The sequence below is a fragment of the Fusarium mangiferae genome (genome assembly GCF_900044065.1).
Source record: "Fusarium mangiferae strain MRC7560 genome assembly, contig: FMAN_scaffold004, whole genome shotgun sequence".
Classification (NCBI taxonomy): domain Eukaryota; kingdom Fungi; phylum Ascomycota; class Sordariomycetes; order Hypocreales; family Nectriaceae; genus Fusarium; species Fusarium mangiferae.
In genome coordinates this window covers 1,886,157-1,911,099 of record NW_024573924.1, presented here as the reverse complement: position 1 = coordinate 1,911,099, position 24,943 = coordinate 1,886,157, and the positions used below count along the sequence as shown (strand labels likewise).

General features: G+C 48.5%; 11 protein-coding genes across 11 annotated transcripts; 7 read left to right on the top strand and 4 right to left on the bottom strand.

Annotated features, from left to right (window-relative positions):
- On the top strand, nt 1–2,133 carry FMAN_09179 (uncharacterized protein; the record flags this gene model as incomplete). The annotated part of the gene is made up of 2 exons (XM_041829990.1): nt 1–376; nt 434–2,133. The coding sequence occupies 2 exons, from the start codon at nt 1–3 to the stop codon at nt 2,131–2,133; spliced, it is 2,076 nt and encodes a 691-aa protein (XP_041680698.1).
- A 2,172-nt stretch (nt 2,134–4,305) lies between these two features.
- FMAN_09178 (uncharacterized protein) lies at nt 4,306–5,413 on the bottom strand (the record flags this gene model as incomplete). The annotated part of the gene is made up of 2 exons (XM_041829989.1): nt 4,306–4,956; nt 5,015–5,413. 2 exons carry the CDS (start codon nt 5,411–5,413, stop codon nt 4,306–4,308), a joined length of 1,050 nt encoding a protein of 349 aa, XP_041680697.1.
- A 761-nt stretch (nt 5,414–6,174) lies between these two features.
- On the top strand, nt 6,175–7,805 carry FMAN_09177 (uncharacterized protein; the record flags this gene model as incomplete). Its single annotated transcript, XM_041829988.1, has 3 exons — nt 6,175–6,657; nt 6,723–7,351; nt 7,409–7,805. The coding sequence occupies 3 exons, from the start codon at nt 6,175–6,177 to the stop codon at nt 7,803–7,805; spliced, it is 1,509 nt and encodes a 502-aa protein (XP_041680696.1).
- A 1,012-nt stretch (nt 7,806–8,817) lies between these two features.
- On the top strand, nt 8,818–9,275 carry FMAN_09176 (uncharacterized protein; the record flags this gene model as incomplete). The annotated part of the gene is made up of 2 exons (XM_041829987.1): nt 8,818–8,838; nt 9,075–9,275. 2 exons carry the CDS (start codon nt 8,818–8,820, stop codon nt 9,273–9,275), a joined length of 222 nt encoding a protein of 73 aa, XP_041680695.1.
- Nucleotides 9,276–9,801: 526 nt separating this feature from the next.
- On the bottom strand, nt 9,802–12,664 carry FMAN_09175 (putative MUS-38 protein, involved in nucleotide excision repair; the record flags this gene model as incomplete). The annotated part of the gene is made up of 2 exons (XM_041829985.1): nt 9,802–12,567; nt 12,617–12,664. 2 exons carry the CDS (start codon nt 12,662–12,664, stop codon nt 9,802–9,804), a joined length of 2,814 nt encoding a protein of 937 aa, XP_041680694.1.
- Nucleotides 12,665–13,840: 1,176 nt separating this feature from the next.
- FMAN_09174 (uncharacterized protein) lies at nt 13,841–14,095 on the top strand (the record flags this gene model as incomplete). Its single annotated transcript, XM_041829984.1, has 2 exons — nt 13,841–13,867; nt 13,934–14,095. 2 exons carry the CDS (start codon nt 13,841–13,843, stop codon nt 14,093–14,095), a joined length of 189 nt encoding a protein of 62 aa, XP_041680693.1.
- Nucleotides 14,096–15,439: 1,344 nt separating this feature from the next.
- Nucleotides 15,440–17,425, top strand: FMAN_09173 (uncharacterized protein; the record flags this gene model as incomplete). The annotated part of the gene is made up of 3 exons (XM_041829983.1): nt 15,440–15,649; nt 15,720–17,343; nt 17,397–17,425. The coding sequence occupies 3 exons, from the start codon at nt 15,440–15,442 to the stop codon at nt 17,423–17,425; spliced, it is 1,863 nt and encodes a 620-aa protein (XP_041680692.1).
- Nucleotides 17,426–18,170: 745 nt separating this feature from the next.
- On the bottom strand, nt 18,171–18,902 carry FMAN_09172 (putative eukaryotic translation initiation factor 1a; the record flags this gene model as incomplete). Its single annotated transcript, XM_041829982.1, has 3 exons — nt 18,171–18,467; nt 18,566–18,724; nt 18,882–18,902. The coding sequence occupies 3 exons, from the start codon at nt 18,900–18,902 to the stop codon at nt 18,171–18,173; spliced, it is 477 nt and encodes a 158-aa protein (XP_041680691.1).
- A 636-nt stretch (nt 18,903–19,538) lies between these two features.
- FMAN_09171 (uncharacterized protein) lies at nt 19,539–20,276 on the top strand (the record flags this gene model as incomplete). The annotated part of the gene is made up of 1 exon (XM_041829981.1): nt 19,539–20,276. One exon carries the CDS (start codon nt 19,539–19,541, stop codon nt 20,274–20,276), a length of 738 nt encoding a protein of 245 aa, XP_041680690.1.
- Nucleotides 20,277–22,049: 1,773 nt separating this feature from the next.
- FMAN_09170 (uncharacterized protein) lies at nt 22,050–23,313 on the top strand (the record flags this gene model as incomplete). Its single annotated transcript, XM_041829980.1, has 2 exons — nt 22,050–22,121; nt 22,180–23,313. 2 exons carry the CDS (start codon nt 22,050–22,052, stop codon nt 23,311–23,313), a joined length of 1,206 nt encoding a protein of 401 aa, XP_041680689.1.
- A 245-nt stretch (nt 23,314–23,558) lies between these two features.
- On the bottom strand, nt 23,559–24,377 carry FMAN_09169 (uncharacterized protein; the record flags this gene model as incomplete). Its single annotated transcript, XM_041829979.1, has 1 exon — nt 23,559–24,377. The coding sequence occupies one exon, from the start codon at nt 24,375–24,377 to the stop codon at nt 23,559–23,561; it is 819 nt and encodes a 272-aa protein (XP_041680688.1).
- Between the last annotated feature and the right edge of the window lie 566 nt (nt 24,378–24,943).

Here is a 24,943-nt window from a genome sequence, read left to right as displayed (position 1 = left end):
ATGATGTGCGACACAAATGTTTCGCCCGCTTATAACCCCTCCTCCCATTATGCACCCTACAACACCTCGATAGCTTCTTCCGCTTCGACTTCCACTACTTCTGTTTGGTCCGACACCACCTCTCAGATTTCCGACGACTCCTCTCTTTCCGCACACTCTTCCGACTCCGACTCTTGCGACTCCTATTTTTCGAAAAAGGCCGCCGTTGCTGATTGCAGCCTCAACTTGCGGCGCCGTGTTCAAAAGACACAGACGGAGGCACTACCCGCCGAATTACGCCAGAACCCACGAAGAACTTCAAATGCTCGCGCCGCGTGCCCCCCCGCTCTGGTCCGACAGTCTGACCGAAAAGTTAACTTTGTAGATAGCCTTGTCGGTATGTTATGACTGGATTGTGATTACTTGTCCATGCGCTTAGCCTTTACCCTTCTAGATTCGTCGACACATATCGTCGAAGCCATTTGGCCCCTCTCCTCTGTCCCCTGCCGAAATGAACTCGGAAGTAAGGTCATTCTTCCTCTGCGCACGTTCATTCAAGAGACTTTGCGCCGGTCACGAACAAGCTATTCGACTCTGCAAGTCGCTCTCTATTATTTAATTCTCATCAAGCCTCATGTGCCGAAGCATAACTTCACCATGGAACAACCTGAGGACCGACACGCCGATCGCGCCCTTCAGTGCGGTCGTCGTATGTTCCTCGCGGCTCTAATCCTCGCCTCAAAGTATCTTCAGGATAGAAACTATTCTGCCCGGGCCTGGAGCAAGATTTCAGGACTTCACACTCAAGAGATCAACCAGAATGAAATCGCTTTTCTCCACGCAGTCAATTGGAAGATGCATATCGTTGACGAGGTCTTCCAGCGATGGACCGACATAGTTCTCAAGTATACGCCTCCTCCGTCTGGCCCTCCTTCTCCCGGAGGTGTCTCTCAGGTTGTGTCCCAGCAGGTCGTGGATTGGAAGCGAATCATCTTGGGTCTGAATCCTGAGTTGACGAATCTTGCCACGTTGATTCCTGCGACTCCTGCCATTCCTAGGTCAAGTGATCTTTGTGCTTTGTCTCCTCGCAGTATTCTCAATATGCCCCATCAAGCTCAGAATTCATGTGGCTATGAATCTGCGGAGGCCACACCAACTCCCAAGCTCTACAGTGCTCCTATGGCCATGGAATCAGCGGCTCTAGGATATACCTCTAGCCGCGCGGCCCCTAGTCTGGGTATGCTGCCAACTCCTCGACTTACCCCTCAGAGCAGTGGACTCTGCACTCCTGCAGCGAGTGCCGCTTCCCACATGCTTAATAAGTCTTCCGCGATGGGCTTGGCCATGGCTCAAGCCAGCAATGTGAACACATCTCAGTACCTAGATCGTCTCCCTGCCACCATGACATCGTCCCCTCAAGCCTACTGCCCTACTCGTCGATCTTCCCTTGCCACTTCAGTGTCAACAGCTTCCTCACCCGAATCGATGATTTCGGATTCGTCGCGCTCCTCGCGCTCTTCTTCCATCTCATCTTCTTCATCGCTTGTTAGCGCGACCCTCAGCTCTTCCAGGCTGGGTTTGCCGTCGCGATTCCGAGCGTCGAAGCCATGTAACGAGAGATTGAGCCAGAAGCCGACAATCCCTTCGGTTCCAGAGGATTATGATGTGCACTGCGGTTCATCCTCCCCCGAGTCTTACAACGGCCCGGTTGGCAAGCTCGTGGATCTGTCTCTGGAATCTTCCTTGGCGAGACGACAGCAGGAACTTGATGATATGGCTCGCGATTCTGACGCCGCTCGTGCTCTACAGGAGCTTCATAATTATCGCGCAGCTGAGACTGTGACCGCAACAGTCCCTAGAAGTGGCACGAAGCGAACTAGAACCGCCTCTATGGACAACTGCCTTCAGGAGAACGTTCGCGAAATCCTTGGTGGTCGTTATTCTACCCAGCATTCTGTCTGGCCTGATACGTTGGTTCGCACTCGAGGCACTACCTCCGAGTCGAATCTCCAGATCCCCGTCCGTCCTAGCTTGCCTGGCACCGGCAAGCGAGTCTGCTGCTCTGCCGAAGCGGCTCAGGGCTACGAAGTTTCGTCTGTCCATCCTGCTATTGGCCTTCGGGGACCTGGTCTGTTGGAGGGTATTCTCAACTAAACACCAATCACACGTTGGTGACGATATTCACTGTTTCCAACTTGATACCCTGTCGACTATAGATAAGCTATGCACGACTTGAAACTCAAGAAATAATGTCGAATCAAAAAATTCTCTTTGTTAAATATACTGATATGGCGGGTGGAAGAAATGGAGTCTTTTGCTAAAAGGCCTTTATACCACATATTTGAGAGATCATAGTTCTGCTGTATAAGCACCTGCTATTCTCTCGACTTTGGGCCAAAAAGCGTGTTCATTTGCCTGCATGTCTGGAATGGGCTACGGAGAAAAAGTGGTGGCGACTGTCTGTTTACAAGGGGCCGTTAGGTGGTGAAGAGTACATGTCTTGTATGACTAGGACGACGCTGCTTTTCTTTGTTTTGTACTGGTTACTTATTTGGCTTTACTTCGTTTGCTGCCATGGTCTCGGAAGTGGACTTGACGGCACTGAAAAAAGTATCGCACGGCAAAGAGGAGAGGCGAGAAGTTTAAGGAAGGTAATAGGTTTGATTTGCTATCAAAACCGAGCAGACAAACCCGGTCACCCAAGAATAACGACCCCGGCGTCAAAGAAGGAATCTGCAAGGTAATCGGTTTTGCATCAACTGGAGTTCAATTTGCCTTTTCCCTGCAATCAAACACATCCCAAGACCATATACTGTCTTCGGAAACAGCCAAAGCTTGAATCCACTCGGCCTCGTCAAAGGCAGACTTTGGGAACTCAGAAGGCAAACAAAGCAATCGATTTCGGAAGCGGACTCGAGCAAAGGAGTCCCAAGAATGATCTGAATTGAGGAGAGCGATGACGCTATGGCGAAATCTAATAGCTAGCTTGAAACAGTCCTCGCGATAGTGGACTCGTGGCAGTCATTTCCATTCCCTTATGGAACCAATTTTCGGATAGGAGAAGGACGCACGAGCAAAGCAAGACAAGCACGAAATCAAAAGCATTATGCTGGAACACTAAATTGCCTCCGCTTTTCACGCAACTGAAGCGAACCACTCACCATTTGTGACTACGTGATGCGCCAGAATCGAATTTATTAGACCAACATCTGCATGCCGATCCGGACTATTGAAGCCTGAGGAAGCTCGGAGAATGAGATTCGAGAACCAGAAGAGGTAAGGCATGATTCTTACCATAAAACTATACATTGAGAATGTGTTTAATTCATTCAAGGTTGTCTGATCTGGTGCATGATCATATTGCAGTCGCTCCTACGCAATGCACCCATGAGAATCTCTTCACCCGGAACTTCCAGGAACGCCTTCAACCGCGGCCGTGAAATCCCGGAATCGCGTGGTCCATTGGACATGCCGACATGGTGTGCTAACGGCGTGAGTCATATCCCAACTCGCTTGGCACACACTTGACAGTATGTTACCTTGTCTATCCCTGTCTTTGACCTCTTTTCCTCAAGTGCGGTGTAAGTGGTATCATCAGCAAGTCTCGTGTGTGTGCATGAGTGTGTGTGTGTTTATTACGCACAGGGCTGGGTTTTGGTTGTTATCGCTCCGGAACATCGTGAAGTTTAGTACTACGAACAAGATAGGTCGTTAGCTAAGGTGGAGATGAAAGAAGTCTTTCATAGGCAAAGCGACATTGGAGGTAAGTTTGCTATGAAGTAAGTTCTGTTGAGTTTAAGGTGTTTCTGTACGTGATATTCTGCCCGTGTTGTTACCTTAAACTTCATTTCTTATTACGGCGTTGAGGCTTTTCACGACATCTGGTCCTTTCGTTCAAGACTCGAATCCTATGAAGCATGGTGACATTCTATCGCAAGGTGTATCCCGACTAATCTAGGGAGGGTCTACTAAATACACAGACATACTTCTATTCATGGTGAACTCGATTCTTTATTTTGAGGCCCCGCAATCGCCGGGCCTGACAAGCCTCAGGGGCTTCGGGGTTTTGTGCTGATGGTAAGATGCACGATGAGCCATTATGAGTTCACACGAATCCTGTTGAACCCTAGTGCGACAACATTCACTGCCCCGACTCTGATGTTGGCTGAAGCCCACTAGTTTATGATATATGCCGGCGAGCTGAATGTGGTAGCTCCAAGTGACAGTTCTTACCCAATTCTTGCGGGTGCAGATTTGGACATGAGGGGAACGGAACAACCGGGAGGCAGTGCTGTCTCTTTGGCCAAGAGAGAAGACTACCAGCCGTTATTTGGGGGAGCTTGAAGTGCCAAAGCCATCATGGAACACCCCTATTGTTCCATAGACCTGTCGGAGTATCTCTTTCGAGATTACACTATCAGCACCCCATTTCAGTCGTTGATCAATGCGTCTTCTTTGCTCTCTGGCAACATCTCTCGGTAGACCATGACACAGTGCAGTGAGATCGATCAAATTTGTAATGAAGACATTAGGCTCCGATGCGTCGATAAATGCGTTACGAAGACAGTCCAGCTGAATCTCCCACGATCTATCATGCTCCTCTAGGCCATAGACTAACCCCGCCCTGCGAAGCCAGAACAGGAGGCGTAGGTTCTTCTTGTCCCATGGACCGGTGATGAGGGATGTAGGAACGCGTACCTTTGGATGAATATCGCAGCCACCCCAGGATCCAACCCTTTCGAAAGGTTTCCAGGACAGAACCTCCTGATAATCAGCTTCAAAGCAGTCCTGTGAGTTGAAGTGCCCTACGCCACCTTCGAAATGATGGCTGTGACCATAAATAAAGGGGTCACCATCATCATCCAACCGAGGAAGATAATGACGATAATGCTGGTCTCTGGCGTATTTTTCTACCCAGGTCTGCTGTGCCTGGAGAATGAATTCTGCAGTGATCCAAGGGAGGCACAATATGGTTGACTAAACCAATAATATTAGATTGTCATAGATGCCATGAAGTATGATGGTGTTGACAAACCTGGAGTTGCCAATTGCCAGATACACGATTCTTGTCTGTTGCCGCAAATTTGTCAGGGTCACCGAACGATTGTTCCCAAGTATCTTGGAAAGCCCATATGATGAACCTGATGAGAGTAGCCCGTCCAGAAAGCTTTGAGCCTATGATCGGTGCGGACCGGGGGAGGGCAACATTGGCGCTGTAAAGGAAGATACTCTCCAAGATTTCGGCTGGAAGAGCTTGAATAACCGGCCTCCAACGCGTAGATCGAGAGGCGAGGACATTTGATAGTGAGCGCTTCATTCTCTTGGGGGGATTGGCTTTGTCGTCAGGTATAGATGCGATAGTTTGGCCAGGCGATGGTTTGCCTCTCAATGGAAATTTTCGCTTGCTTCGAATACGTATAGGCGTAAGGCCCATGGTGCGAAATTATACAGGATGAGAGTGTTGATGAGATAGACGAGGCTCAATGGCTTGAATTACTTGAGGCCGGTATGAGCTTTGGAGAATCGCGTATGGCTCAAGTTGACAACCCAAATACATTTCCTCTCGACAAAACGAAATATTGGCCGTTGACCATTGAGGTGCTGGTCCGGAAAGAGTCGACCTATACCTAGAAAAGTTGTTTGGAGGAACATTTTGCAGGAGAAAAATTGCCATATTTCGCAGATTCATTCAACAGTTCGGCGGGCGGCAAAGCGAGGCGGAGGCGTGAATTCATAACGCTAACAAGAATTAAATTTGTTGAACTATCTGACTAATACAGGAGGTAGTCAATTCATCACATCTACGTAGGTAGGTAGGGCAAAATATCTACAATCTGTGACTGTTTAAAGAACAATTCATGCATGTCTCGACATGTCTGACTGATCCCAAGTCTACCAAGTACTTTAGTAAAAGTGAAGGTGGCCTGTGCACCACCACCTGAGACCCGCCAGAACCAGTGGCTTGGACCCAATGACTAAGGCGTCTTTTCGACATCGACTTTTCTTGATATCATCGATAAGAACCTGTCTTCGAAAAGAGATGCCGCATCATATCCAATACCAATGCCGACGTGATACCGACTCTCAGTGATGCAGTCAACCCTGTGCCTTCCGGTTCCATCACGAAACCTCCTGCGATTCCTTCGGTGTCAGTCCAAGAGGGCTTTCTCGAACGCAAACCATGGCCGAACCTCGATGACCACACCAGTTCCATGTTGTCGCGCACGAACACTGGATACTCTTACGACGCGGAAACAATTCACAACTTTGGGGACAGCATGCCAGAGAACAGTCACCGTTACCAAACCAACAATCTTCCAAAGAGATCCCAACTCACGGAAACTTCAAGATTGTCATCAGCCCTGGACATCCCAACGCTGCTTCAGCACCAGTCAAGGTGCGCGCAAGTTGTTCAAGGGCCAAGACCCGAGCCCAGAGAGCCCGCCAACATGGGAACGATTCCTCAAACTCGCAGGAAGGAAGGATAATAAAGTTTTAAAGCCAGACGATCTCCCAAACCATGACGAATATTCTGATGGCTCGTCAATCTTTAACAACCGGCGAACACTCGCGGCCAAAGCTGCATCTGAGCCTCGACTGCGATGCACGGAAGTCGACGAGCATGGGAACGTAATTCTGGTTGATGGAGAGTTCAAGAAGACTGAGCTTATTGCAAAGGTACGGATGTCTCGGCCGCAAGGAAAGCCTCAAGAATATAACAACTAACAATGGATGTTTTCAAGTTCGGCTTGTTGCCTCGAGACTTGCGCAAGATTGACTCATCAAACTTACCTCATATCCTTGTTCGCCCTTCGGCCATTTTGCTAAACCTACTCCATCTCAAGGTTCTGATCAAACATGACCGAGTGCTTCTATTCGATATTTACGGCTCAAAGACATCGTACCCCCAGTCGGCCTTCATGTACGACTTACAGGGAAAACTACAACAGAAGAACACACAAGCATCAGGTGCTCTACCATATGAGTTCCGGGCATTGGAAGCGGTGCTGACCTCAGTGACGTCTGAACTCGAAGCCGATTTCGAGGCTGTGCGGGAGCCGGTCATGCATATTCTTAGCGAGCTGGAGGATGATATTGATCGAAGCAAGCTCAGAATGCTCCTCATTCTATCCAAGCGAGTGAGCACCTTTGAGCAAAAAGCAAAGTTGGTCCGGGATGCCATCGAAGACCTCCTCGAAGCCGACGATGATCTCTCTGCCATGTACTTGACGGAGAAAACACATGATCTTTACAGGGGAGAGGACGATCACACGGAGGTTGAGATGCTTTTGGAGTCTTATCACAAGCTGACTGACGAAATCGTGCAAGAAGCCGGCAACCTTGTCTCGGGCATCCGAAACACAGAGGAAATGTAAGGAACCCTTACCCTTGACTTAATGCTGATCATATTACTCACTCACAAATGTAGCGTTCGTGCAATTCTGGACGCCAATCGGAACGCTCTCATGCTGCTTGATCTCAAATTCAGCGTCGGGACGCTAGGCCTAGCCATGGGAACGTTCCTTGCTGGTCTCTACGGCATGAACTTGGAGAACTTCATCGAGGAGACAAACTGGGGTTTCGCTGGCGTCACTGGCGTCTCAGTCGTCTTCTCTCTTATCGTATGCTGGTACGGTCTAACGAAGCTGCGGCGCGTGCAGCGCATCAAGATGATGGATGACGAGCGACCGCGGATCCCCCGCGGGCAGGCCTATTTTCCCGATGATCGCTCGGCGCTGGGGCTCCTTGATAACAGGAACCGCGAAATGTTGCGGCGAATCAACATGCAGAAGGCCGTATCGCAAAAGAAGAAGTGGTTTGCATGATTTTGGAAATTAGATTCCCTTTCCCTGGCTCAGTGGCACGGATTCGGCCACGTGTATAAACTAGATATTTCTGGAAACTACTAGATACCTACTCATCTCAATGAGGCTGGAGTTGAAGCGAAAGATACCCAAATGCGGACAGCACACACACATCCTGACAGGCATCACCCTCCGTGAAAACGCTGCAATCTCGGATCTTAATGGCACATCGTAAATATGACGACCAATGAGTCCACCAGCACAATGCCAAGAAAGTCCAGATTCTCCCATTTTGTCACTCTTAGGGTCTCGATCGTCCTGGTGATGCCACTATCCTATCGATTGATCTCATCATGACAGTGTGACGTCAGAAAAGATTCCTCTTTAGCCCTCCATGAGACCTCGTTTAATCAAAGCCTGGTCCTGGTCAATGGCGGCTGGCTGGCCGAATTGAAATTAAGGTGGTGTTGCGTTACAACACACAATCTGCAGGTGGATAGGGGAGGGGAGGGAAGGGAAAATCATCCGAGTCATTTTGCAGGGAATCGTCTCGAACAATTGATTGCCCTGACGTCGAACGTAACCCCAAACAAACCCGCAACGGGCTACAGCGGCAATAAGGCATGACAGGCCTTGATTTCTTGGAGGAGTAGCCACATTAGGAACGTCATCATGATGTTGCAGCCAATCAATGGTGGCCTGTCATTTAGCCACAGCCGTTAGTGTGGCTGGTGGCTGGGTCATGAGGGAATCGGAGATCGCAAACTGACGTCAGGAAATAAACATGACGGAGGAAGGTGTGATCCAAGAAAAAGAAAAAGAAAAAAAAAGAAAAGCAGCAGGCGCGATGGCCAGCCCAACAAATTTCAGATATATAAAGATGTGACCTCGAAGAAACTTTAATCTTTCACAACACCAACCTCAGACCTACAACAAAATCTCAGCCTTGTCTAAGAGCTCATCAATCACAACCATCTGAATACAAACACAAAGCAACTACATCACCTACTACAACACCTTTCAAACATTCACAATGGGCGGTGTTATGTCTTGCGTAAGTCGCGCCCCCTTGAACCTCTCCAGGAAGAACACATGATGTGGTCTACACATCAATCAACCGATCCACGACAAAGCCCAATTGCCTGTCTCTTTCTCCCACACTCACTCAGTCTCTACCTTCTTCCACTCACTCACTACTTTCGTTGCCCCTCCCCCGGCAGCTCTTTTCTCCTCCACCGCCCCTCTTTCAGCCTCGCTTTCAACGACACCACTAACAAGCCTCTCCAACAGATCCGGTCATGCCTCCAGACCATTGGGGACGTCATTATGGCAATTGTGGGGGGCATCGGTAGAATTTTGACGGCAATCGTAAACGGCGTGGTTTCCTTCATCGGAATTCTGGTCCGATTCTTGACCTGCGGATATTGCGGTTCGAAGGGAGGCCGAGCGAAGCGCCGGGGAGGTTCTCATATGAGGACGACGAGAGTCTAGACGAAAAACCCGGACGAACTTGTTTGTGATACCAATTTGATAAAGAATGGGGGCTGGGGGAGAGTTATGTTAGTTTGCGGAGGAGTCTGTTACGGCCGTTTGAGATATCTTTTCTGACTACTTTGATATTCATCTGTTAGCATTAGGATACCCAATCCTTACGATATGTAGCAAAAACTTCAATCTTGTAACGTTCCGTTAGTATACAGTTTTGATTTCCACTGGTGATTTCCACTTTGATTGCTGTTGGTGATAGGGCCAGGGGGAGGCAAGAAAACTCAAGTCCTTTATCCTGAGTATTGAAAGACTTAGGCAATTTAGTCTAAGTTTAGGGGAGTCTTTACTAAGTTTATTTTAGTAGCCTCTACTAAGTTTATTTTAGTAGCCTCTTCTAAAGTCTTACATTTTCTTGCTCCCTGAGGTGAGGACGACGGCCGGAAACCGAATTAACTTATGTCGTTCCACCCCCTTCTATATCCTGATTCGTTCTGCGGTATCTGTATACCGTTTTAACATCGGCTTGGTATCAATCGTCCTCTTCCATGACGTTGCGGTTGAAAAATCCATGAATCTGTTGTCCAGCCGTTGTGCCGACCAAAGGTGCCAGTTCTTGGACCGTCATGTTGGCAACTTCACGAATACTCTCAGTCTTGAGTACCAGATTCTTGATATTTTGTGGAGTCACGCCCGGCACGATGGCAAGCATATCCTGGGGCTCCTGGTTAAAGGCCTGCTCCTCGGCCCTTGTATCTTTATCCAAGCCAGCCCTGACAGCGGCTATCGGATCTGGCTCTTCCTCCTGAGTCTTTAGGGATTCAAAGATCTCGGCCGTCTGGTACGGGGACGAAGACCAGATGATGCGTAACTTTGGAAACGCTAAAGTCAGTAATACTAACTTGGATTGGAGGTCGGATGACATGTTGGTCGGAGCGACACTGTTCAGGCTTCCAGATAAATCGGCAAATGGCTCCAGAGTGAAGGACTTGTTCTGGTCAAACTCGATGAGCAGCATCACGCTTTTATAGTACTGAAACATAGTCTCGGCTTGGCTGTAGAGCCGGCCATCCTTGAATGACGAGATCAAATCACTGATAGATTTCCGTTCTACACAGATATTTGGTGAGAGGATGTAATCACCAACTGTGAGCATGCATGGTACAATGACCATAGAGCGGCCGTGGAGAAGAGATGGCAGAGAGGATCGGAATTCTCGTACGTCTACCACAACGCGTGGCGGCTCAGCTGTTGCTGCAAGCCTTCCACCACCAGCAATACGTGTGTTGACGGTGCGAAGAAAAGCATCTTCAGGATCCTCAGCTGGGTCCACAGTCATGACAAGGGACATGCTTGCCCTCTCCTTGATGAGTTTCGTAAATGCATCTTTTTCTCGTCGAACAGATGACAGATATTTTTGCTCCTCCACTGAGCCACCATAGTACATAAAGTATACTCTAACGTTCCTGTCGTTATGCGATGATCGGTACACTTCAACTCGACGGATAAAGGCGGCGTCCGGCTCGTACATAATTATGTATCGTGGTTTGGTTTCTTCAAGGACATGCTCGTCCTGATCTCCATCATATGCGTGGATGACGACTAGGTCTTGCATATCATATAATTTGAAGTATTCCTCCATGTTGTCGAGGGGATCTGCTACAACGTCTTCTTTCTGCTGTGCTTCCTCTTCTGTAATCTGTACCTCTGCCATGAGATCGGCAACTTCTCCCGGTTTCTCAATGTACTGCATGATACTGCCATTCTCAGCACGACCCATGCTTACGCCGGCATTTCCTCCGCCGCGCACCCGTCGTCGCTTGTTTGCAGGGGCCTTTCCACCTCTTGACCCTGCAAAACCTGGACGAGTGTCCGTAGCTCCATTTAGGGCCTTCTGGTTTTCGGAAAAGAGAGTGGCGCTGACCTGAGCAAATTGTCTCTTCCACCTTAAGTAGTTCCTCAACCGTCTTCGCATCATGAACGCTGCAGAGGGCTTGTCTTGATCTTCATCGTCCTCATTTGATCGTTTCTCCGTCTTGGGCTTGACGTGCATGGTTTGTAAGAAGTCTCGCAACTGCCTGCAAGTATCGGTATTTGAGCACATGATCAGGATGGTGCCATTGGAGTCGTCTCGAACTGGAGGCTCAAAGTAAAGATCACGATCAATTTCCTCCAGGACCTCTGCCAAAAGCGCCCATTTGGGTAGCTCTTCGAGAACAGGCCTTAGAGAGTCGATGTTATCTTCCCGGGCCGCATCTTTGGCACTGGCGGAATAAACTCTTCGTCTTGCCGTATCAAAAATAGTCTGAGCAGCATCGAGGAAAAGCCAAGGTGATTGGGTTTGCCGGGTCGATCCTGGAGGCGGGGAGTGAGCGGCATGAATGGTATCCAAATGCTGAAGGAACGAAACAGCATCATATGCCAGAATAGAGTTGAGCATGGCTCTGAGAACAGTCAAGTCATTCACAATCTGCTTCGTCTTCCAGCTCACGCGGTGCCAGTTGGGATCCAACTGTCTTCGAACCACGATGTCAAAGTTCTTGAGAAGAGCACTGTCGAGGTTCCAATCGTCCATTTCCAGGCCACTGTTACCTTTCTTGAGCTCGTGAATACTGACTTCAACGCATTCCATTATGGCGTTTTGAATCTCACGCATCGAGTCTGTCATAGGGACTTCGAGTTCGATAACTTCGGCCTTCTTCTTTCCTTCCAGAGATTGCGCGACCGTGACGTGAAATCGAGGCCAAAGCGAGGCTTTACGCAGAAAGAGGTTCCTCATCATGGTAGCCAAGGGTGAGAAGCCAGTGGTGAAGGGATCGGGGTTGTCAGAAAAGGCCTTCAAAAACCCAATCTTGTTCTTTTGACGGTAAACTCTTAAGATGAAGGCCTCGAGAGATGTTGCGACAACGCGATCGGCATGAAGAACAACAAGCCCTGTAATTGATTCAGGATTCAGCAAACCTGTGAGAAGGTCGACCACTAGAATACGCGACGTGATGCTGAAGATTCCGCCTCCAGAGTACATCTTTTCCCTTGCGCCGACGCTTTGAAAGTCTGTGTTCACGACTGTCAGGCCACGCGCTTTCGGGGAAATGCTGATGGCTGCATGTTCGGCCAATGCTTCTCCAATCCAGCCATTTTCTCGTTCATCAGCGGCGACAATGACAATTAAATTGTTTCCGCCAGCGTCATACGAATGGAGGAGGTTATTGACAAGGCGCATCAGCCCCAGGCCGCGTGCGATAACGACAAGCTCATCTTCAACACGAAGCTCCTGGAACAGAGTCTGTTGGTATTCCTAAATCGATGAGCGAGGGATCATACTTGAAAGTCATGGACAAACCTACGAGTGGGAGTGAAAGCTTCACTGGCTGGGGAGCATTGCTTGCAGACATGCGGGCCACCCAAATGTTGGTGTGTTGACAGACGATGTGTTGAAGGGATTGATGAAACGACAACCTACTATAGTCGTGAATGATGTATTGGAGATCTTAGCGGGGAGCTAGAGCCATGGCGGGGAATGTGTAAGTTGCATGCATAAGACAGAGCGGCCATGATGGAAATGAATGTCGATTGGTGACTATGGCATCCATAGATTAGTGGTTTTCGAGACAGAATGAAAAGCATTTTCTGTGGATTACTTTTAAAAGGTTTATTAATATGTTATCTTTTTTATTTTTTATTTTTTATAGGATAATCAATATGTTGTGCTGATCATGTTTGCCGGCCCTCACACCAGCAACAGTGTCACCTCCCCGCCATTCGAGATTACCTGCGCCAGCTTAGCACATGGGCCTGGTTTCTGATTAGATGCTATCTGTTCTATATTCATCTGAGAGCTCGTGTCGCATATGGGGACTGACATGCTGGTAAAACTACTGCAAAACACCTTAGAATACCAGGGCCATGGCCAAGTCCCTAGTCTATTCGTTGGCCACGCTATTTCACAAGTCATGATAAGATGAATACAGCTAATCCTTTTGCATTTTTGGAACTCTCCAGACATCACAATGGGGTACGTGTTCTGTCAGCGCAGCAGATTGAACAGCACCTCGGATTTCTGCATTCCCTCTTTTTCTCATTCCTGAGACTAAGCTGGCCAAGTTGTGATACCTACCTACTAAGCTATTCGTCCTTGATTTTTTATAGCGATATCCACTTACACACTACATTGTGCACACCATGACCACCATCTCCACGTCATTGTTGGAGATCCTGCAGTGTCCTAGATAGCACCTAGCTATGCAGTGATCTCAACAGTCGGCGGTTTTTGGGAACACGGGACCAATGAGAAGCTGTATACATCCTCTTGTGACACTTCCCTAAAGGGTTTGCGTTTCTGATTGTCGCAACATGCGCCACAGAATGGTCTTACGTAGTACGTAGTCTGGCTACTAAGACAAGACGACGTCATCGCCTCATGATATGGGCGGGCCAGCGACTACAAAAGGATGTTGACGACCTACCTTAGGTTTGAGCAGCCACAAGATCTCAAATCAATCCAACAAAGAAACTAGATTACGAAAATAACCTTGAACTTTCTTATACCAACCACCGAAACAACCATCAGAATGACTGGCACTGAGCAACAGAAGGAGGTGAGTTTGACTGCCCTGTACTGGAGCTTTGGTTCTTGAGCCCAACACTGACCGTTTTCCTAACAGGGCGAGAAGCAATTCTCCATTCAACCCATCAAGGATGAGGCCAAGGACAAGGTCTCTGCTTTTAACGCTCACCCCGGACCCGCCGTACCCAAAGACATGCCCCAAGAAGAGGGCACCAAGGAGGAGCGCAAGGCCAAGATGGAGGCCCTGAACAAGAAATAAGCGGTCGACTTCTGTGGTAGAAGTCGCTTCATTGACATGACTGTATGACTATACGTGGATTTGGGACTGGGCTAGGTACTTTACGATCTATTTATACAACACTCAAGACATTTTGTCATGACTTGCATTGGAACATGTCGATTGCTAATCGTAGTCTCATGCTGGTACCATGGCACTGACCAACGGCAGCCTCGGAACCCCCTGTTGACACGCAGCCATCCAATATCTGCCCCTCATCTAGATTTGGAGCCGAGACAAGACTCGTACGGCCAGACACTGGGGTTTATGAAGACTCGAAGTACGGAGTAGTATTAGAGTACATGCAGATATTTACATACACCCAGAATCATGTGAGAATTTTGTTCTCGTTGCCTCCCAAGATGTTCCGTTCTTAGTCGATAGCTAGCACATCATCTTTGTAACACACCCGACTCAACAGCCTAGATGCCCCTAAAAACCCCACTACCTTAGGCGACAGCAGCTATCTCCCCAGGTAAGATACTAAGATAGGCTGCTAAACTCTGGCTGCCCAACAGTCGACTGGTGCCATGCGAATTTTCTAGAACCTGGCAAAGTGGCTGAAGCGGTGAACCGTACCTGATGGATTGTGAGTTGACCGCTTGCGTTGCATGTCACAGTCACAATCACCGCCATACTGGTAAAACCATCATTACATTCCTGGCATACTACCTTGAGCTTCCAATTCCCTCCCGCCCACCAAAAAGCAAACTTGTCGTCCCGCCCGCTGCACAAAGACGTGGGCGTAGGTTGCCCCGCCCCAAGAACTACCTTACTTAAAGTGGCTGTGGTACAGTACTACAGAGGTAGGTAAGCAGGTAGGTGTGCTACTGCAAGGGTTCTAGCCTGTGGCTGGTGCTCACTTCTCTCGTTGCGGACTGGACTCTGGCTCTTCACACATCATCCCAACCGACCGCTGGCCTAGTCTGGTTCATGTTCCTGTTCCCGTTCCCTACGGACGACGAACACCTTTTGACGTGCGACACTTATTCGTGCTTGCCTGCGCTATCCGAGAGAGATCTCTTTCTACTCAAGCCCGAAAGCCCGGGCGCTGCTCGCACACTCTCTAAACCATATATATCTATCCGGCGACAAGAGCTTGCACCTCCCATCCCCCAAGATTTCGGTTGTCTCACACGAGCGCCAAGCGATTCTGACGAGACGCTGGAAGAGGAGAGACCAGACAAGCGCCACTCCGCGCGTCCAGTCCAGGCGACAACCGATAAACTCATCTTATCTTTGGCTCATATCCTTAATCATTGTTTCTCTGGCATATTCGATTACATGACACTGCTACAGTAATCAATACTCGATTGCGCCGCCACAATGCCATCTATTCTCAACGACGATGATAAGGATACCGTGAAGCGGTTCATCCCCAAGCAGTCCAACAAGATTCAGGCCGTTGCTGTTGCCAGACTCTACGTAGCATATCCCAATCGCTCAAAATGGACATACACCGGACTACAGGGAGCCGTTGCGCTCGTCAACGATCTGGTTGGAAATACATACTGGATCAAGATGGTGGATATTTCGGTATGTCCACGATCCATTATCTACATCGCTTCCACCACATCTAACCACCGCATGCTAACAACTTGTTCAGCCCTCCAATCGAGGAGTTATCTGGGACCAGGAGATTTTCGATACGTGGAACTACAACCAAGACCGAACCTTTTTTCATACCTTCGAACTTGAAGAATGCCTGGCTGGTCTGAGCTTTGTCGACGAAAAGGAGGCCAAACAGTTCAAGAAGAAGATGGATGAGCGAGAGAAGAATGCAAGCCGAGCTACAAAGTCGACACCCTTCGGTGGAGGTGCCCAGCCAGCCCATAAGCATGGCCTGTTGGGAGGGCTATTCGGACATCGCCATTCGACTCATATCAGCTCTCAGCACACAGCTCCGACCCCTCCGGAGTCTCCCCGGATGCCACATAACTCCATCCAGCATCATGTTGTCAACTCAACGCCCAATCTCAATGGCTCAAGACCTTCTGAATTCGCACTTTTAGATGCGTTTGATCCTCTGTGGCGCGAGCACTTTGGTGCAGATCTTCAAGACAAGGGTTTGACGGACGACTTCATCAAAGAAAACCAAGAGTTTATTGTCGACTTCTTGAGAGAAGAACAACAGAAGGCCAATCAGCCTCATTCGACACCGCCACCACCCCTTCCTCCAGCAGCGAAAGCACCCTCTCCAACGCCAACCGCGAACGGCAATGAAGGAAGAGGCTCTCGAGCGCCTCCGCCGCCTCCGCCGCCCGGTGGTCGACCTCAGTCAGATGGTCCTCCAGCTCCCCCGGCCCCGAGAAAAGGCGGCCCCCCACCTCCTCCAGCCCCGAGACGGTCAGGCAAAGCCGAATCTCCGGCAAAGGATGCTGCGCCTGAACGAGCGCCGTCACCTCCTCGACCCAAGTTTGGTGTCCCTCCTCCATTGGCCGACGCTGGCAAATTCGCACGTCAAGATCCTCCAAGGGCTGTTCCAGCAACGCCCACTCCTGGACCTCCCCCTCCTCCGCGACCGGCCAAGACTCCTATAGAAACACAAAAGAACGAGAGTCACAGATTCGGAGTTCCTCCTCCCTTTCCTGGTTCAAGGGTACCCCCACCAACACCTAGCCGTGGGCCTGTTCCTCCTCCACCACCACCTCGACCGGCCGATAACCACCCTGTGCCTGCAGCTCTTCCTCCTCCTCTGCCTCCCAAAGTACCAGCTTCTTCAGCTCCACCACTGCCGCCTCCAAGCTCCCGGCCGGTCCCCCCCCCTCCAGCAGCCAACAATCACCCTCCTCCTCCACCTCCCTTACCGGTGACAAGTGCTCCTCCACCTCCTCCGCTACCCCCAACATCAACAAATGGTGCACCCCCTCCACCTCCTCCGCCACCTCCACCTCCTGGAGGTCTTGGTGCACCGCCGCCTCCTCCGCCCCCTATGCCGCCTGGAACTGGTGCACCTCCACCGCCTCCTCTCCCTCCTGTTGCTGCAGGGGGTGATCCTGGCCGATCAGCCATGCTGGAAGGCATTCAACGTGCTGGCGGAATCAACTCCCTCAAGAAGGTTGATCGCTCACAGATTCGCGACCGCAGTGGTGTTCAAGTTGGCAGTGGCGGCGATTCTGGCGGCGCGAACGCCGCACCTGCAGCAGCTGGTGCCCCTGGAGGCGGCGGTGGCATGGCCGATGCGCTGGCTGCTGCTCTCCAGAAGAGGAAAGAAAAGGTCTCTAAGAGTGGTAAGTTCAATATGCCTTTGTCGGTAAAGATTGATGTACTAACACCAGATGAGATGACGAGAGTGACAACGATGACTGGTGAGCTGAACCATGTCAACACAAAATCCAAGAGAAGGAAGGAAGACCGTGGTAGAGTTAGTCGACAGAAGATTACCGGCTTGTCTTTTATAAAATTTGCACTTATGAGCAACGAAGAGGATTGTGAGGAACCAACCAGTTGCAGACGTATCTTGGTTGCGAATCAGCACCAGCATCTGAGGTCGGGTTTGTATTACCAAATGGTTCTACCGCGTCTGTACCATTTCCAGTTGGCATGACAAAAGTTGGTTATGTTTTATAGACACCCATAGCATTAACGAAATTCTTCAAGATAACAGAATGACTAGCCAATAAATTGGGCTGCCTTTATTGTTCACGACATTAATGCAATGCGAGAATCAAAGAATATTTATGAAACAATAGTAAGCATTTTCTTGTCTTGTCTAACCTGTGCTTTTGAGACGAATGTGATGATCATAAAGCGTTGAGAAAAAAACATGATCGTCCAGTAAAAACTACCCAAACGGAACAAGACAGAAAACTCGATCGTGATACTGAAAGTCCAAAAGAGAACGACATGCCGTGACGTCCCTCCCACCACGGCCGTCTACGACTCCACAGCAACTACTGTCGTGGGACCCGACGCACAGAGCTTTGGGTGCTCGGCTCCGGGTTTGAGAGAGAAGACAATATCAACAACACCAGCGGCGAAATACAATCGTACCACCCGGTAGCGTCGGGGGCTCGGTGGAGAGAGAGAGAAGGGGATTTGGAGGGCTTTGGCGAGTTTAAATGTCGTCAATGTCGACCTCCTTCTTGTTGCCAGCGGCGCCATCGTCAGACTCATCGTCTGAATCAGCGTCGCCGAACTCGAAGTAGGCCTCGCCATCCTCTCCCTGGCCAAAAGAGTCGGTTTCGTTGATCTTGGCGTTCTCAGGAAGCTCGCCGTAAGACTTGAGGGTACGGGCTTCGTCGGCGGTGTACTTGAGAATGACGTCGCCCTTGTTGTCCTGGAAGTCACGGAGAGAGAGGAGGATAATATCACCCTGGTTAATCCAGACCTTCTTTCGCATTTTACCGCGAATCTACGAAGGAGATGTTAGCATGAGTCGCAGAAAGAAGGACATGAGCGTCCTGCTTTTGATGCACCGCGTCTTAGGCAGGCAAACTTGGGGCTACTTACGTTGGCGAGGCGCTTGCTTCCATCGAAGCACAGAGCCTCGAGACGACCGTTACCAAGCATCTTCACAACCTGAGCATACTCTTGGCCATCCTCCTTGAAGGTGAGCTCTCGGCGCTGATCATCGTTCTCCTTGGTACCACGTCTGCGGTTCTTTCCACCCTGTCCAACTGTTAGAGACGGTTCCTTTGTTGCTTGCAGAAGAACTTGGGCGATGATGGTGGGGGCGGGGCAGGCGGTTGGCGGATGGCGCGTGAAAATGCGATCCATGAATGAAAAAGAAAGACAGTTAAGTATAGGAGGGATCTGTGGGACTTACCTTTCCCTTGTTCTTGGGCATGTTGGCGGTTTGTCGGTATGCGTGAAGTGAGGAAGAGATGTGTTGGTGAGAAGAAGAAAGTTGGTGATGATGTTGTGGTGTCGTTGTTGGCTTGGGAAAGAATGTGGATTTTTCCTGGGCTGCGCTGCTGACTGACACAAGAGGCAAAAGCTGGTTGGGCGCTTGTGATTCTGTCCTCCACAGTGACTCAAGCGTGGCGCAGTAAAGATATTTTCAATGCAATACGTTAAACTTCCAGTCTAAAATCTATAAGAAGAATAAGAAACCCAAGATCCTAAAGCGTATTGGTTTAGTCATACGGAGATTTAATTAATTCCTTGTTAAGTTCAGCGGTTATCCTAAGAAGAGAGAACATTGTGCCCAAAGTCAGAAAGAATAATATGACGCAGAATGGTTAGCGGCACAGCCACAATTATGTGGCGTTCGTACCTTAGTTCAGCATATTGGGAAATCGTAAACTCATGAAATCGATTTGCGTATCGTGCTTCATCATCCTTAATTCCAACTTCCCCGGCACACTCCCTCGCAACTAAGGCAACGAATGAACGGCACTGAGGCGCCCACTGCAAGTCTTATCTCCGGAGAAAACATCATATCCCATCTCAACATGATAGTATCCCGTCCAAATCCTCCATCATGACAACGGCCCAAGTCTTGCCAGGAATCAAACTCCTGCGATCGATACCCTCCCCCAACTACCGACTTTACTCATCAGCCACACAAACATTGCGCCAAAATACAAAAGAGCGCCCTCAAAGAACTCCCAACAGACCAGGACAATCGCCGAATCGAGACGGAACGAAAGGACGGCCTAAAACACCCCGGATCTTCATCCCACCAGCAAACGACCATGTATTACCATCTGGAAGACTGCTCACCACACCAGAGGTCTGGTCATTTCTTCAAGAAACAGGCATCGAGTACGACAACTCTAAGGCTACACGTCTGCATCTGGGGCCTGACGAACAAAAAGTGAAAGTACTATTCAACTGCCTTGTTCAATACTCGCCTAGATATATTCTACACCCTTACCATCTGCAACATTTAAGGCCTGGAATAGCACCAATGTTACCCATAATCATGAGCAATTACCGACGCAAGTTGACCGAGGAGCCTCTCTGGACATACACAATATGCAGGGGAGGGGGCAGTACTGTGGTGCGACACCTGATGGCCAAAAGGCTGACAGGCGCATTCTGGAGAGCCTTGAAAGATCTCGGATATTCAACGAATGGTCCGCGAGGAACGCTTATGGTGACGATCCACGATCCTTTGAAAGTCGCCCAAGCCCCAGCTCATATTTTTGGCGAGGCTGTTGCGAAGCAAGTGAAGCAGACCTGGGAAGAACACATGCTTCAAAAGAGACATGGATAGCTGGGCATACTTGAGAGCCAAGACTGGATATATCGGTACCAGGGTGCATTCTGCGAAAAATTGGTGTTTCGGAAATTAGTGGCATCCTCAGAAGGAATGTGAGCGAGTATCATTAATAGGTTTTGGTTTTGGAATTTATGGAATCCCTTTGTCTGTATGGAGCCAACCTAGTGGTAGACCTGAGAGACGGATCAGAGATGAGGGCTAGTAAGTCATGTGTGTACTTGATGCTTTGATACCAATGTTTTCACCAATAAACTGTATATTAATCGATTCGACCGTGTCAAGTTGAGCATTCGTCACGAAGTAAGGTACCTTAAGGTAGTCTCAAGATGAGACATCCAGTATACGAGGATAATATCCATGTAACATCCATCGGTAGGAGGGTGTGAGAGCTTTGCCCTCTAATAACTTTAGGTAGCTCCCGAATCCCCACTTTGTACTCCATACCTACAGTACCTACCTACCTACCTAGAAGGCTATCTGGGTTTTCTAATAGGCTCTAGACAGTTTTTTTAATATAATAGGCTATTAATCTAGTTAGAAAGCTATATATACCTTTAAAGGTATAGTTATAATACTAGCCTATTATAATATTTTAAATTTCTAACTAAAAGGCTAGCTATAATTAATAAGTTAATATTATAATAATAAATCTTAAGGTATTAATAGCTTATTAATTAAATTAATAGCCTATTAATTAGGTTAATAGGTTTTTAACCTATTTAATAAGCTATTATAATAAATAGCTATTTAATATAATAGCTATTAGTTAGTTACTTATAGAGGCATCTATTTAAGTATTTATTAAGGTATTAATAGACCTACCTTTTAATATTACTTAAAATAACTAATCTTTTTTATAATAATAATTAAATTACTTAATTAATAATTTAATAATTTAATAATATAATTAATTAATTAATTATATTTTTAGCCTTAAGGCTATAGGTTTAATTATAACCTTAACTTTTTTAAAAAAAAAAAAGGCTTTAAAAAGAGAGGTTTTATAATATCTCTTTTTAACCTTTTTAATACTTATTATAATAGCCTTTTAATACCTCTATAAGTTACTTTAGGCTATTTTAATTAATCTATAAGATTAAGCTATTAATAGTTATTAAATATAATAGTAATTTTATTATAATAGGCTTAAAACTAATTAATAGACTATTATTAAAGAAAGATATTAAATAAATATCTTTTTAGCCTTTTAAGCTTATTAAAATTAATAGCCTATTTAGAAAAATATACTAAAGGTATTATATTTTTTTATAGCTATTAATATATTAAAAGCCTATTATAGGCCCTATTAGAGGTCCTATCTAGAAACTGGGGTGGCACGCAAAGGTACCTAGGTATATATTACCCAGTGACTCGGAGAGCCTCACCGGGGCGTGGCTAGGTAGCGAGCCTGCTAGGGGCCCAGGGCCTAAACTCCAGGGAGTCTTGCCCAAATTTACTGCTGAAGGCTGAATGGGAGCTGGAGCTCTTTGTCTTTATTGCCCTTGTTGGCTGGCGTGCGTGTCCTTGCTCATGCAGCCCGTCCCAACCAAAGATTCCACGTCGACGTTCCATCCCTATCGCATTCGCAATTATCAGCAACCTTTCTCGCTTCAACTACAGATCAGATAGGCGATTTGGTCAGCGCCGTCTATAGATTCTTCTTTTCAAAGATACCCTTGTTTCACTTTTTCTATTCCGCTTGCGTGATAGCCAAGAGACTACCCTCGGTGCCATCATCACCCTTTGTTTGCTGCGACACTCGCAACGATGCTCGTCTCTCTCACTGTCGGCAAGGTCGATGCCGGTGTTACTGTTCTTCTGACACCGGACAAGCGCTTGGTGAGCTTGAAGCATCTTGTCTGTTTGTGATAATTGCTAATGCAGCGAGTGTCCTTAGATCGAATTCCCATCTATCCTCCTCCCTCCCAACATCTCGTCAGGCAGCATCGTCGACATCAACGTTTCGCAGAACGCGACCAAAGAAGCTGCTGCCGATCGCGCATTCCGGGCCCTACAAGACAGCATCTACAACTCGTTTGGTGCCTCCGAGCCTACAACCCCAGTACTACGATGCCGCAATGCCACCCAAACCTCGGTCGTTCTTGAGTGGGATCCTATTCAGCTTGCTACGGCCGACCTTATTTCTTTGAGTCTCTACCGAAATGGCCAAAAGGCTGGAAACATCCCTCGCCCATTGCAGATGCACAGCACAAAGATTAGCGGCCTTGCTGTCGATACAGAGTATACCTTCCACCTGGTCTTGCGCACAAGCGCCGGCACCTTCATCAGTGAGCGCGTCTCTGTGAGGACACACAAAATGACGGACCTAAGAGGTATCACCATTACTACCGGTATTCTGCCTAGTGCCGTCAAGGACAGCTTGACAAATGCGGTCGAGCGCATCGGGGCCAGGATTGTTGATGGCGTCCGCATTGACACGACGCATTTCGTCACCACTGAGGGACGTGGGCAGCAATGGGAGAAAGCTGTCGAGAGCAACATTCCCGTCGTACGTCCCGAATGGGTTGAGGCTTGCGAGAAGAGCGGCCGCATCCTAGGTGTTACCAAATTCTATCTTGATGCTATGAAACCAGGCCCCCCAGCTGAGGAAGCCTCACCTCCGCCACCTCCAGAGAAGGAGGAGAAGAGCCTGCCCGTGCCACCTGCTCATAACGGTGAGCAGGCATCTCCATCAGAGGAGAAGCTAGACGAGAAGGTCAAGGAGAAGGAGAAAGAGGACGCGCAAAGGAACGGTGGAAAGCAGAGCTCCAGCGGTAGTAGCACTGAAAGCGGAGAGGAAGAAGTCGGGATCGAGCAAAAGACGAAGACGTCACCACAAGAAGAACAAAAGGTACGATTCGAGGATAAAGAGGAGCAGAAGGTTGCCCTACGACCCGCCAATAATGGCGAATCAAGTAAAACCGAACATGATGATAAGCAAGAAGCGTCAGATGATGATGCAGAGGATGAGTCAAACTCGAAGACCGCACCTACACCAGATGGAGCATCCTTCCAAGAAGTGGAGCTATAGACCAAGAGGTACTGCAGCTATGTGGTAGGACTTGACTTTGTTTGAAAAGATAGCATGATTAGGCCGTGAGTGGACAGCAGTCGCTGTCTGGTACGGTCTCATATGGATATGTTGGCTGGCAAGATCTCGGTGAAAGGGCAGAGCAGATACTGGTTTAATAACTTATTTTTCACACAAACAACCCTAAGCAGCATTATCTTTGCAACCTTCTTAATGCTATGACCCTGTAGTTTCCACGTCTCACTTTATGGGAGGATCTCCTTGTTGTTCCAGTCCATACACTTGCCTCGCCCTTCCAAGGGGAGGCCTGTTGCGACTTTTACAAGTCTGTCGACAGCGAATTCAGGGCTGAATAGTTTGCCCTCCTTTGTACTCTCCCAGAAACCCTTGCTCAGGTCTGTCTTGACCGTGCCAGGGTGATAGGCAATGGAGATGGCCTTATCGCCACTCCGCCCACGCAGAAATATGTCGTAACTCTTGCCCAGGCTGATAACTCCCGCCTTACTCGCCCGATATGAGAACCATCCCCCAGCCCTATTATCTGATGTGGAGCCAACTCGAGCTGCCATACTGAGCCACACCGAATAAGGAGGCATCTTTACCTCATCACTGTTGGGGCTGTCTTCGAGCTCAGAACTCCGCCTAGGGAGAAACTTGTCGAAGTGTTTGATAAGGAGGAGAGGACCCATGGTGTTGATGCGGAACTGCTCCAAACTAGTCTCTGCGTCTATCTGGTTGACATTCTTCTCGGGTTTGAGGACTCCAGGAACCGCGCACGCAAGCCGCAGGTGATACTTGCCAGAGGGGAACAGCTCAGCAGCCCTGGAAGCTGCATTAATGAGAGATCCCTCGTCTGTGACATCCGCGTGAACTATTGACAGACGTTTGGTGAGACCTTGTTCCTCGGGGAGACCTTCGAGAAGTGATTTCTTTATGGTTTCTGGGTCGTGTTGGAGCCGAGCTGTTGCAAGGATGGGTAAGGATGTCTTCTGGAGGAGGTGTCGAGTGAGAGCATAGCCAATTCCTCGGGTCGAAGGGCATACAAAGATCCAGGGCTTGCTCATGGTTGAATCACCTGGGTGGGATGCTCTAGAGTTTATCTCATGTAAGTCAAGCTGATTGAACAAATTGGGTGTTGTGAAGAGGATGAATGTAAAGTACGACGAAGTTTGAACTTGGTGTCATAGTCCACACCTCTAACGACCGTATAAATGGTTGGTTGTTGTCACTTTTCTTTCGCCCTCCCCTTGAAAATCATGTAGCTCCATGGCATCTCATGTCTTTGATGATGCGTAGACGCACGTTCGTTTGAGGGATCGCCTACGTCATAAGATCTCGCTCCCCCTGAGCGGGCCCGATTCAAGTGCAGAAGCTCGTTACCCAACAGGGTATAAACAGAAGTGGTTGTGGGCTTGAAACTAGGTAGTTTCTGTACTTCTTGTCGTGTGAATTAAAGTGTAACAGCTAGCATGAGATAGATGCCATTTAACAGAATCTCAAGATTAGGATAGGACATTGTAGGTGTAAATATGATGCGTCTCTGTCTATTTTCCCCACCTAATGCAATGGGCTTAGTGATAACCTTGGATTGTCGCCATGTGAGCTACCTATTATTAATTCTATGAAACTA